The 13,761-nt window shown below is 27.8% G+C and overlaps 1 protein-coding gene across 6 annotated transcripts in view; it reads right to left on the bottom strand.

Moving 5' to 3' along the window:
* Nucleotides 1-8,487: 8,487 nt before the first annotated feature.
* LOC107446381 (septin-4) overlaps nucleotides 8,488-13,761 on the bottom strand; it is a 41,577-nt gene continuing 36,303 nt past the window's right edge. For 3 of the 6 annotated variants that reach the window (XM_071177149.1, XM_071177150.1, XM_043044545.2), the window contains 4 exons: nucleotides 13,134-13,238; nucleotides 12,964-13,042; nucleotides 11,950-12,027; nucleotides 8,488-8,881 (listed from right to left, as the gene is read on the bottom strand). In XM_071177149.1, the coding sequence (XP_071033250.1) occupies nucleotides 8,855-8,881; nucleotides 11,950-12,027; nucleotides 12,964-13,042; nucleotides 13,134-13,238 (289 nt within the window). In that variant the 3' untranslated portion in view covers nucleotides 8,488-8,854. Of the gene's footprint in view, nucleotides 8,882-11,782; nucleotides 12,028-12,963; nucleotides 13,043-13,133; nucleotides 13,239-13,761 lie in introns of those variants that run through there. The other 3 variants (XM_071177151.1, XM_043044547.2, XM_071177148.1) reach the window with 1 other exon arrangement.

The raw sequence follows: 13,761 nt of genomic DNA, 5'->3' as shown, positions 1-13,761 counted from the left end.
ACCAAATTTTATCACATATTATAAAACAACATTTTATCGCTAGTGTTACCAAAATCATTACCAAAGCACCTCGGAAAAATTTATCGAGTTTTTTGTGTTCTCATAGAGCCTGAAACATAGCAAATTTTATAATATTCTGATAATTTCGGCCATATTTTTTCTCTCATTATAATGACTTAATACATAAATCCATATACTCAATGCTTTTTAATACTTTAAATCTTTATACCTTATATGTGAAACTATATTTATTAAAAATATTTAAATCACAGTCTATGTAGCTTTTTTTATACAATTTATTTCTTCTCTGAAAATTATAAAATCTCTTAAACTCAGTATAGTGCTGTATTATATTTTATTTGTAAAATGATTATAAAATTAACTTATTGCTTGTTCACCCCCTTATTTTCTGAAATAACTTTTTTATCGTGTTGAACGAACAGCTTTCGTAAGAAAGATTGTAACATGTAATTTAACTTTTAAACTTTAAAATAATAAAACTTTTCTTCATCAAATAATAAATTATTTTATTATTTTGGACCACATCGTGTTAACTAAACTCAAAAGTTTTCCCCCCAAATATAAATATTTAAACTATGCTATGTCGGAAACTAATGTCCTAAATAAATATTTATGAGAAAATAACTTTTCTATTAATTCCAAATATTTGAGAAAATGAAAATAGTATAGTAAAATAGTACTATAGTAGTATAGAAAACAAAATCTTTTTTAATCACAGTATATTTTTACGAGTGTTAAACATATGAACCTGCATGGAGACAAATTCATCTTACACTTTTGGAAACTTGAAACTATTTTTTTTTTGAAAATTAACAATGCGTTATGTGGTTTCCTCATGAAAATTTGAATGGAGAAATTAGCTACCGGTTTATTTTAAAAAATTTGAGAAAATAAAACTGTGTTTTTTTTTAAGTACTATCTGTCAATAAAGTGTTAAAAACGAAAACTATTTTATCGCAATTTATTTTCTATCCATCGTAAGACTACCGTAAAATTACCGGCAACATTTTTTTCATCAAATTAACTGTAAAGTTTACGGTTAGGAACATTTCTTTAATTTTGAGCTTTTCAAAACATTTTTTAACTTTCCGTTTATAAATGGTATGGTTAAAATACTATGCATGTAGATCCATGCGGCTTTATAGCTAACTTTACATGGTTTCAAAATCGTAAAAACTAGGTAACGGACATTAAAATTAGATTGTGTTTGAGTTGTGTTTTGTCTTGTGAAGCACGAAATGAGGCTTCATTAGTTTATCTAGTGCTGCCGTCTATCTTAAGAGATGGAAATTACTAGACGTTAGTATGTTCAGATTTGTGGATTATTATGCGCGAATTATAGTTTTGCATTCTTATAGTCCAGGGTCACCAACTGAGGAGTTCAGGAGACTGGAAACTTCTCATGCGATGAAGGAAATATCGCAGTGTAAACGCTGGGATTTGGGCTCATGCGATAGAGATTAACCTTCATGGCTAAACTATGCACCCATTTGCAAGAAATTAAGTGGTTTCATAAATTGTTTACCATACACTTATTATTATAAGATTATAAGGAATCTGCTGTTGTGTTACACTTCCGGTGATGAAAATAAAGATACAAATTCGTATTTCTTATCTCATCACTTAGCTTCCAGCATTTGTAGAAATTGAGCGGGAATCTCTTTGGTTTATTGACCCTAGTTGGTGCTGACAAAATTCTAGTTATTTAACAGTATAAGAAGAAAAACAGTTAATAAGCTACTTTTATCATTGTTAGCAATTTAAAAACTTTCTTATTTATAGTCACTGCTAAGTTTTATTTCACTATTTTGGTTGAATATGGCAAAATAACAATTGAATAAATTTTTATTTAACTATTTTTTCGAGAAATTTCTAATTGGGTATTTAAAACTTCATGTAGCGTTGTTTATCATAAAGCGATATTCTTCTACATCATTTGCGATGTGATGTCCTTTAACTCGGGATCTTGTGTTTTCTCTTATAACTTTTTGTTTGCATCATTTTTGTCATATTGGAATGTATTTTCATACAAAATTTCACTTGCCTTGACTCAATATTTCTTGACTTATCTAAAAAAATGTATTTGTTCCTCATCCATTGAAAAACATCTCACATGTAATTCCTTGACTCTGAACATTAAGCATTATCATGTATCAATATACGCCTCAATAAAATATTGCAGAATTCAAAAATCAGTCTTCCGACAGCTACGAAAATGACCTCTTTTTAGTCTACAAGAATATCACTATTTAAAAAATTTCATAATCCAACTGATCCAACTTGTCTTTCAGTCAGAATGCCAACTAACACGAATCGTTTCACCCAATTGACTGATTCGCTTCTCATAATGCTTCATAAATGGTACCCATTTAACCTATTCCATCTGCACTTATCACTTAGAAATAGTTTACGACTTAAAATAACAATAAAATCTTTCGGTAATAAAAAAAAAACTTTCCATGTTTGAAAACATAAAAATTGCCCCACCTTTTTTTTAAATTGCTCTAACACTATAAGTACATCAGACAGAGTGCACCTTATGATTGCACCAACAGTCGAAGTATTATTCCTTAGTTCTTACTACGGTAGAAATTATGATCAAAATGCCAACTTAATATTTTTACTACATTTTCCCTTCTCCTTGACAATTTTAGAATTTTCCTTCGAAAATAACGGTTAAATAATCGGCAGCAGCCTGTTCATTCATTCAATCTAAAAGTTTAATGCTAAGAATATTTCTTTAGCTCCAAAGGTTTTAAACCATTTACAACTGGTATAGTTAGAGCAAAACTGTATGGTTTTCTAACCATTTACGACCAGCATATTTTCAAAACATTAAAAAAGAAATTTAACGGAACATTAGAGTTAGGTTATGGGAGGTTCATTGTTAGGTAAAAGGCATTGCAGTTAGGTTGTGATTGAATAGTGTTCGTCAAATGGACCGAGGAATGTGGCTTTATTAGTTTATCTATAGGGGCCATCCATCGTGAAAGATGGGTAACACTAGACCTTTTCTGTGGTGTAGCCATCTATGCCTGAATAAAAGTTTCGTATTCCAATGGTCCAGAGCAACCAATTGAGAAGTGCAAAACACTGGAAAAGCCTTCGTGTGTTGAAGGAAATATTGTAATATCAATCCTGGGATTCGAACCCTCGTTCATAAGATTAACAGATTAGCCCTCTCAGCTAAAGTGTGTACCCAGCTGCAAGGAACTAAGTGGTTTCATAAAGTGTTTACATCCACTTATAACTATAAGAGAATTTTAACTATTTAACTATTACGGATTTTAACTATAAGAGAATTAGATATACGCTGTTATGTTAGGCATGCGATGAACGAAACGAAAAATACGAATTCGTCATTCTTATCACATGACTTAACGTACAGACTTTAGAAAAACGCGCACTTGATTTTCATAGGCTGTGAGTTTATTTCCTCGAATGAAACTGTGGCTGTTTAACCGTATTAGGCGAAAACAATTAATAAACAGTTTTCCTGTTTTGCTTGAACACGGTAAAATAAGAACAAATTGTTATTTTAGCCTTTTCTCGAGTAATTTCAAACAGTGTAGAAATTATGTCAATTTATTTTACTGCCAGTATTCTATATTAATTGTTGTTTTAGCATTCCTTCCGAGTAATTTCCGACCGAGTAGAAATTGTGGCAACTTATTCAACTACCAATATTTTCTATTAATTGTTATGTTAGCACTTCTTTCGAGTATTTATCTAATATATATATCTATTTATCTATCTAACAGTGCAGAAATTATGCCAACTTATTCAATTGCCATTATTCTCCATTCTCCATTGCAGTTTATCCATACTTATTTGGATCTAAACTTAAAATTAGCAGCCCATAGCTTAAGATAAGTCCAAATAAAGAAAGAAGCAAATGCTTTTGAATTAAAAACATTCCGCCCACAGACATGAATAATACTTCTTTGCGCTCAATTCGCTGTAGTAGAAATGTGTATTTTTTCTTTCTTGATTCAATGATATGTTGTTGATCCATCAAATTCGAAACATTTTCTTTAATGCTGATTATTTCATCAGATATCTTGCAACTATATTTGCGAATAAGAACAAGTTTCAGAATTGTGGACACAAAATTCAGCAAATATTCCATTAAAAGCTGTTGATATCGAAGTGAAAGGAATAAAACAGTGAAAAGATTCAACGAACAATTTGCAACAATTATTAGAAATGGAGTCGAAAATTCAAGTTTGATTTTCTGCAAAATATGATAAATTTTGAAAAAGTCATTCAAATCACAAGCATTTTCACTCTTCGTGTCATTAGTCATCAATGTAATCATGCAATTACGGTACTTCCTTAGAATATCGGAACAATTTTGCAGAAATGTGCACAGATAAATTGTAAACAGCAACGGAAAATAAGCATCGACTAGAAAGTAAGATAAAAAGTAAAAGCTGTTTACTAGACGCTTAATTTTTACATTATCAAATCTTGAAACATTTAATAATAATTGTGAGCTGTAAGGGGAAACGTAAACACTTAAAACAATTTCAATTATCGGAGAAATCAACAAAAATATCACAATTACGTAACTGAAACCAATTTCGTATTTAATATTCAATTTATTGCATAAACATTTCAGATTATGAATACAATGAGATAAAACTTTTCGCTCTTTCCTGAAAATGTGCCACAGATAAAGAGAAAGGAATGCTGTTATGAAAGATTTAACACTTAAAACTAATCTATCATAATAATAAATTAATAACAAGAGGGCAAAAGATAAAATGTAGAAGCAGCTAAGATGCAGTAGAAATATTAAAGTAAGAGAAATCACTTTAATTATTAAATTGTTGTTTGTACAGTGCTTGTTCATACAGCATAATGAATGTATGATTGAGCCAAAACTGCTTAAATAGCATGAAAAATTAAGCATTTTTATAATAGCTTCGTTAAAAGCTGTGTTTTAAATTTAAAATAATGTTGATCAACAATTAATAGTCCTCTCTCAGAAATTAAATTATACTTTTTGATGATTCAGCAATCTTTGAGATGTATAGATGTATTACGTTGTTCTTTTTGACAAAATGAGCTCTCAAATATTTAAAGAAATTGCTTCCTATCTCATACGTCACTCTCTTGTGTGATCACTTGGTTCTCATATTATTGCTTTAAGTCTAATGCATTCGTATCCTCCAATATTGAGGTACTATTTATCTCAATTGACGAAATGTTCCTTCCGAGCATTTTCATGTAAAGGGTATAGTCAAAGCCAAACAAAAATTAAAATTTGAGTATCCATAGAATAAAGTGCATCGATAGGCCACTCTTGAAGTTGAATAATTACTTTAAATTTCGTTTATAAGTGCCTTTTAGGTTCAGGTGATATAACAGTTATTACTAAACCAGTTTGCTATTGAGAATTAAGTAATAAAACAGTTAAAAGCATATAAATTTTTTCAACACTTTTTTCAATCTAACAGATTAAAGTGAAAGTGATGTAATCACAAACATCACCTTAACTATAACATAAAATATCCAGATTAAATTTTGAAAGAAAAAAAAAGACTCTTTGTAACGAAACAGTAATATTATTAAAAATGCGAACCTTACACCGAAAAATCTCTTTGTTATGGCAACAGGCGAAGGATTTAAAGGAAAATTATAGACTTTCTATTGAAGAGAACGCTTATTGCTTCACTTCTTATTACTACCGAATAATTTTTGAAAATAAAAATATTCCAATAATATGCATAATGGCGAACTAATTTAGTGATAAAAAGGAACAGTTTTGATTGATTTCGAATACTTTAATTTCCATTTCAAAAATCAAATTACATATTGCACATCAAAATATTATTTTGTTTAATTCTTTGTTTAGAAAATAAAACACTGAAACGCAATAAATCTGGCATTGGTATCAATAAATAGATTATTAAAATTTCCCTGTGTATAAAAGAACATTTAGAAATTATTGCATTAGTTTAGCAAAAAATAGAAAAGAGAAGAAACAGATTGTATATAAATAAAGTATAAGTGTCAATTGAATATCAGATGCTAATATATTTTTACCTCGATTTTACGTAACTGTTCCGTTCGCGACGTGCGTTTTCTGACGCTAGTCCAACGGAAAGTGTAATATCGGGGTTTCACTTCATTAAAAAAGAATAATTATTTGCATAAAATTATTATTTACTAGGAATTTTATTTGTATAAATGAATTTAATAATTGTGTGCAAAAATAAACCAAAATATAAGGGGTAGTCGCAAGCTGGAAAATGTTGTCCCAATAGTTTAGTCAGAAGAGCACTCCAAAGTTTGAACCTCTAAATGTTAATTTTACTTTTTGCGTATTTCACAATAACTCGAAAACTTTTCAAGCAAATTTAAGCCCCTAAACAAGTAAACTTTTTCTAAATTAAAATTATAAAACTCGTTTTTCTAAAGATAATTCCACGGAAAAAATACCTTCGAGTAAATATTTATTATTTTATTTAATCGAAAAATTTTTGAATTGTAAGGTATAGAAGTTTTTGCCTCAATTAAAAGAATAAAATATTACTTGGAAAAATACACATTTTCAACAAAATTGGTTGAATTTTTCCTGAGAAATCGAATTTTAAATATTCGGCTTTTTAGAAACTTAATTTCTTGAGTACTATTCAACTGATTTTGCTGAGTTTTTTTCTTTTGCCATGTAATATTATGTTCCTTAAAATGATGCAAAAAATTGTATGTCGTACAATTCAACATCTTATTGACCTTTATTAAATAAAATTATAAAAAAAATAGTAAATATTTACCGAAAGTTATTTTTTGTATGGAATTATCTTTGGATAATCAACTTTTACACTTATGCGTAAAAAGTTTTAAATTCGCTTAGAAATTTCTCGAGATATAGCGAAATACGCAAAATTAAAATCAAAAGTTATGTTTGCATAAAATTATCCTTGGATAAATTAATTTTATAACTGTGTGTAAAAAGTTTTCAATTCGCTTTTAAATGTCCCGTAATATGGCGAAATATACAAGAAGTAAAATTAACATGAAGGGGTCCAAACTTTGGAGCACTCTCCTGACCTAACTATGGGGACCCTATTTCCAGATTGCAACTACTCCCTATAATTTGGAGGTCAGAAATTATAATCCATCGGAAAAAGAGGTATATTTATTCAGAGAAGGTACGTTTTCATGTCTGATTTCTGAGCTTAAAATATTATCTGCACTAATTAATTAGAATATTTGAGGACACCCTCTCGAATCATTTAGATTGAGTCCTAGAAAGTGTAGACAATTATTGAATGGTGTCTCTGCAATGGTTAGTGTATTTCTGAAGCTATCACATGAATTCTCTTTTATTATTAAATACGTACTTTTGATGAGTAAAACAGTTGACTATCGAAATGAGGTAGTTAGCACAAATTCTACTATTTTACATTTCATATGTAATTTAACGTATCCAAATATTTATGTGTTCAGCGTAATTTAAACATTTAATACAAGCTGGTAATCTTGCTCTTTAAATGAACAGTTTTGCTCTTTAAATGTTTTATTTTGTGGCCATAATGTACCATGAATTAGTTGAACTCGATCAATTTATGTACTTTACTTATTTATTTATTTAGTTTATATATTTATTTAAGTTTTGTTTTAAGTCTTTTTTATTTGCTTAAAAGTAGCGTAAAATCTTAATGTTTTCCCCCTTTTTTTTTAAAAAAAAATTAGTTTTACAAGTTATTTTTTACAATATCATTTAAAACCACATAAGTAACTATCCTTAAAAGCCCTTTAATGACAAACACAAATTAGTATTTACCCAATTTTTTGCCAGTGTAGCTCTTAATTTAATGGACTAAATAAACGTATCCTTAAAATTCGACTTAAAAAAACATAAAATATATGTTTCAAAAGTAATATATTAAACGATCTTCCATCACCCTACACCACTTATAATCATCGGGTAGAATTTATTTTTTCTAGCATTTAAATATACTTCAGTCACTAACCTAGACTTTTGGGAATCATTTCACATATTGAAGAAAGAAATGAGGATTTATTCATAAACCTTTCTGGTATGCTGTAGTTTTTTAATATTTAAAATCTCTTTTCTTTTTATTTTTACAACCTTCAACTCCAAGGATTTTCTACTTTCCTTTGTTTAATTATCTTATTCAAACGTCAGTATCCTGTTGTTGTACTCTTGTCCTCAGTAACCTGTTGGTCAACCAGTTTTCTTCCTTATTGCAACTAATTTTTTTTTTTGTCTGCGTCTTGTAAATTTCACAGCTCTGTTTTCCAATCCTGTGTTCGGCCACAGATAAATCTTTCCACTTTATAGAACTGAAACTACAGTCTGTTTATAGGGTGTTATTTGACGTTCCACGTTCTTTATTATTCAGTGTGTGTGTGTGTGCGTCTTTGAAAATTTTCAAGTTATTGATGATGCTTATAACAATGATGAGATTGCTTATAACAATGAATGTTTCATTTTTAATACTCAAAAAACTTTTTATTATAACACAGTTTATTCAAAACATTTACGGATGTGGCACTAAGTTTTTACAAATATAAAAAACATTAACAATAAATATTAGTTTACAATATTATTTACAAAAATTCTACTTAAACATCAGATTTCTAACCATTATATATGAAAGCCACTTAAAACTTTTGCAACAAAAACTATTCTTACAAATAAAATTCTGTACAACAATTGCAATGAAATAAATATTGAAACAAAAACAGTAGAATTAAAAAAGTTCCAAAATTTTTCTTTTCCTCTTTTGTTGTTGAAAATTTTTAAAAATTGCTTCAAACTTAAAGTGTGACACAAGTGAACGTGTTGGGAATTTTTTTAAAAATTCATTTCTGCACCTTCTTCCTAGAAAAATAGCCACAGTAAGTAAAAAAGTTGTTGCTAATTTCAGGTTATTTAAAGTAGGGTGCTTTTTTTTTTTGTTTGTATCTAAATTTTTGATTCGTAGAAATTCAATTACATTTATTATCTTAAAAATTTCATCACAATGGCTGTTTCTTATAAAATGTTTGATTAAATCGCAGTTCTCCTATTTCTCCATTTAAAATTATTCAGAGTATAAGCAGTAACATCAAATCTTCCCGAAACTGGAACAGACCATAATTTCCGTCGTATCTCTCTATTGATGAGGCTAAATGTGAACGGAATTTAAGAATTTTAAAATAAAGATTAAAATTTTGACTTAAAATTTTTTTCCTCACTTTATAACTTTAATTTGATCGCGATTAACTAAAGATAATAAACACATTACAAATTAAATGAATTAGTTGCTGTCTTTTAAATGATATCTCTCATTCACACTATTCGTTTTAACATCAAATTAACTTTTCATGAAATTAATTGTCGTTTCAAAAGTTGAAAAAGTAATGAAAACAATAGTCTGTAAAAGAATAACTCTGCGACAGATGAATGAAACATTAACCGATCGCGTAAACTCTAGTTTTTGTCCGGAAGCCACCGGGCGTTTTTCACCACTACCGCCACCTGGATTTAGCCTTATATTATCTTCATTATCACATTTTACAATATGTTATTATGTGACAACTAAAGTGAACAACGTTTAAGAGCACAAAAAAATATTTTATGTTATTATGTTTTTTATAGAATGTGCGTTATGTTAATATGTGAAATTTTTCTTCACAAAAGCCTCTAAATTTTGTCACGCTGATTTTGGTGGCATTGCTCATAGAGTATGTAGTGGATATTATTTTACGAGAGCTAAAGTTAAAAAACAATGGTTCTAAAGATGCTACATACCCGCCATTGGTAGCTATCTATTTAGTGTATTTAAAACTTGTAATTTGAGCGTATACGTGAGACAAATTTTTTCAATTACCTCAAAAAAGGACTTTAATGTCAAAATAAGAAACAGCCACTGTTTTCTATCAGATACAATAGCTGCCAACTAAATCAAATATTTGAAGAGATTTTTATAAATTGGAAATTTAAGTAAAAAAGAAATTTAAAAAATTTAAAATAATTTAAGTTTTTTAACTTTTTTATGCGAACTAATTAATAATCAATTGAAATAAAATCAGTTTTGCGAAACCAACTGTTTGTAATTCTTTGACCTCGTTAAAAATAGTTGTAAAATGCGTACATGAGATTCCACAATTATAATTGAAACAAGTTCGAATTGCGTGAATATGTAATAGTGAAGTAACAATTATGCTCCCCCAGTCACTCATACTTACTTCATAACAATGAATCGGTAAAAATTATTCACATTCATATCAAATTACAGTTACGATTACGTGATTAAAATCGTTTGATTTGGAAAATAATATTCGAAATCAATCATTGTCAGTCTTAACACCTTAAATGGATCCTAATCACTGATAGTTCTAACCACTGATAGACTTAACCATTGAGTTACTGTCCTAACCATTGAATATGAAAATTTTAATCCTACTTAAAATTTTCACAAATTACTGACGCTTACAAACCTGATCATTTACACAATACATTTACACAAGAACAAAAAGAGATTAAAAATGCCTCAGGCAGCTCTAAATTAAAATAATTAAATTTCTCTCATTAGTAAAATAATGTTAATGGAACGAAAACTAATTTTTTTTAAAAATGACTCATTTAGCATTTGTCATATTCCCTCTTAGTCGATTTATCAAATACATCGACTTACTGAATAGCTTTTTCCCTCATCTTTCGATTCTTTTCATCACTTATTCATTCACTTCCACATACAATGACGCATTCATTTATTCATTTAATCATTCAATCAGTAACGCACTCATTTATTCAATCATTAACTTGCTCATTTATTCAAATATAAGCTCGCTCATTTATTCAATCGCTATATCAAGAATCCTAATACAGATTACTTAGAAGAACAAATAAAGGAATATTATTTAACTATAGCATATTGCAACAGTAATGGAAATTCGTCCGAATTTCCATTGCTGTTGCAAAGCTTCATTTCAAACTTAAAACATGAATTAAATGGTATTTTTTGAAGTCTATATAACCTCTCGGCATAATGACAGGAGTTTTTAAATTCATAAACATGATGTAGTAGTGTCAAAAGTTGATGAAGCTATTGTTGGAAAAAATACTATTCCACAAATCCTTGAATAATAACAACACAATCCCATAACGATAGGAAAAAACAATGAAAAAGATTTTTTTTTAATTGGAAATTTGAATGATCCCATATATACTCTCACTTATTCCTTAAATCACACCTTTATTTAATAACGCACTTATTCTTAAACTCATACAAGCATTTATTCACTCCCTATATCACAAATAATATTACGCACTATTTAATAACACTATTTGAAAGCAATAATTTCTCATAACAAACGAATTTTCATCGCTGTTGCCACAGCTAAAAAAATTAAGAAATAATATTATTAATTTAAAAAAATGTTAATTAAAAATTTTTTTTGAAATTTATATTATCTCTTCTATAATTAGTATAGGATTTTAAATTTATTAGAAGGCCTTAATAGCATTAAATAATATGTTTCCTAGCAGTTAACTGTTCTGAATTTGCTTGTAATATAACAACACAATTCCATAATAATGAACGAATTATTAATTATAAAAGAAATATGGTTATTTCGTAAAAGTTTCTAACTACTGATAAATACTTTAATCACTAAAAAGTTTTCGAGTGCTTTTCAAAACCTTAAAATGTCCCTATCATAAACACAACTTTTAATTTGTGTATTTTATTTCACTTTGTTGGCAGCTATTTCATGCAGTCAAAAGAAAATTATTCAAATGTAAAGTTGTTCTATCAAAATGATATGTGAATTTAAATCTATTGTTATGTACATAAAAAAGTGCGCTTTTTATATCACATGAAAAATTAAAGTGAAAAAAGAATTTAAGTGTTACAGTTTTTGAAGTGTAAAATGCTATCAAAAGTTTATCAGAGTGTCACTTGCTTTAGGTCCATCGCCTTCAGAGCCTGCAGCTCTCAGTTTTTGTTGCATTGCTTGAAGCATGTCTTGCATTTTTCGAATCTGTTGAAAGAAAATAAATGTTAAGATAATTTTTAGTTTAAGTAAACAAAGAAAATATTACAACCATTCTGAGTTTTAAGAGTTTTTGAACCCTGTAAATACATTAATTTGAAACACATGAAATAAGTTATAGCGTAAGAAATTGTTATGAATAGATACGTTAATTTCTAAAACGATTATTTTTAAGTTTAAGAAGAAGTAGTAACAATAATAATAATAAACTACTTTGAGTGTACTAATTAGAAAATTTTGCAATTAATTTGTTATTCGAAATAATGTTCATATAAAGTTCTTTTTTTATTTAAATAAAATAGTATTTCTTGGTTAATATAAATTAAAATTTTGAAGACTTTTTTTGACAATTTTTGAGAATTTAAAGCAAAAGATAAACTATTTTGCGTATATTGATTCTTGAAAGTCACTTAATTTGCAGGTATGAAAATTTTTTTCTAAATAATAAAAATCAACTTTATTTTTCAATTTTTTAACAAAAAGGGTTTTTTTTGAAAAGAAATGAAAAAAACAATAACAAAATAATATTTTTTGTACAAAGAAAACTTGAAATTTTTAATAAATTTAGTTAAGTTATTTTCAATGTTGAATAACATCGATATAAAGTTTTATTTAAATAGGAGGTTCATAATTTTCATTCATTATTTCATTATTTTTAAAGAGTAATTTAATTAAAAATTTTAAAAAATTAAAAGTAATTTTAAAAGTTAAAAACAATTTTAAAAATTTATTATTTAAAAAAAATTAAAAAGGTAATTAATGAAATTAATATTAAATTTTAAAAAGTAATTAATTTTCAAAAGCAATAAAGTAAATTTAAAAATTAAAAGTCATTAATAAATTAATTTTTAAAGTAATTAATTTGTAACTTTGTATTTGCTATTTTTAATAATATTAATATAGAGTTTAGTAAAGAACCCTTACTTCCTCCTCCTTTTGTTGTAGTAGCCTATCAGTTTCAGAGACAGCTTCAAAGTTTGGTCCCGAATCTCTCCTGAGCTTGCTACAACAGATGATATGATTTATTTCAATATTTAATTTTTATAAAATTTAAATTGAAACATGATAATAAATTTCAGTATTGAAAGACATACTTTCTTTCTCTGGCTGCTTGTTGAGAAATTTTAGTTATGTATTGTGCTCTGTAGCTTTCATAGTGCACATCTCTGGTGACATCTTTTAGATCCTGCATGTGTGTGCTAATTCACAAAAAAAAGACAATGCATTAATAAAATGATTATATTTAGATAAATTTTGTCATGATTATATTAAATTGATTTGTAATTTTTAGATACATTTTGTCTGCATTCGAAACAATTCTTTAAAAAAATTACGACATCTAATATTTCAGTTAGGAAACAATAAGTTCTCACCGATCTACTACCACAATTACCACAACTATGAAATTTTTCTGGTATTTATGTCTTAAGAGGGGCGTAAAAACGTCTTTCCACAATATCTGTATTAAAACTGCGAATATTGATGCAGTTTTAAAGGTAGGTCACAGGGTTTCAGATATGTTTAGGAGTACTAATTTGGTGACGTAGTCAGCTCATGCTAAAATATATTATGCTAAAATATAATTATGCTTTTAAATATTTCCTAAAACCAAATCATCTATAGTTTAATTTTTATCTATGTCTAGTTCTTCACCAATGAAAAAAATCTCAGTTTCCAAATGTCTCTCCAGAACGATCTACAATAATTGAAGTTTTGAAACGA

This window comes from Parasteatoda tepidariorum, chromosome 2, assembly GCF_043381705.1.
Source record: "Parasteatoda tepidariorum isolate YZ-2023 chromosome 2, CAS_Ptep_4.0, whole genome shotgun sequence".
Taxonomy (NCBI): domain Eukaryota; kingdom Metazoa; phylum Arthropoda; class Arachnida; order Araneae; family Theridiidae; genus Parasteatoda; species Parasteatoda tepidariorum.
This window is presented reverse-complemented; position numbering and strand designations above follow the sequence as displayed.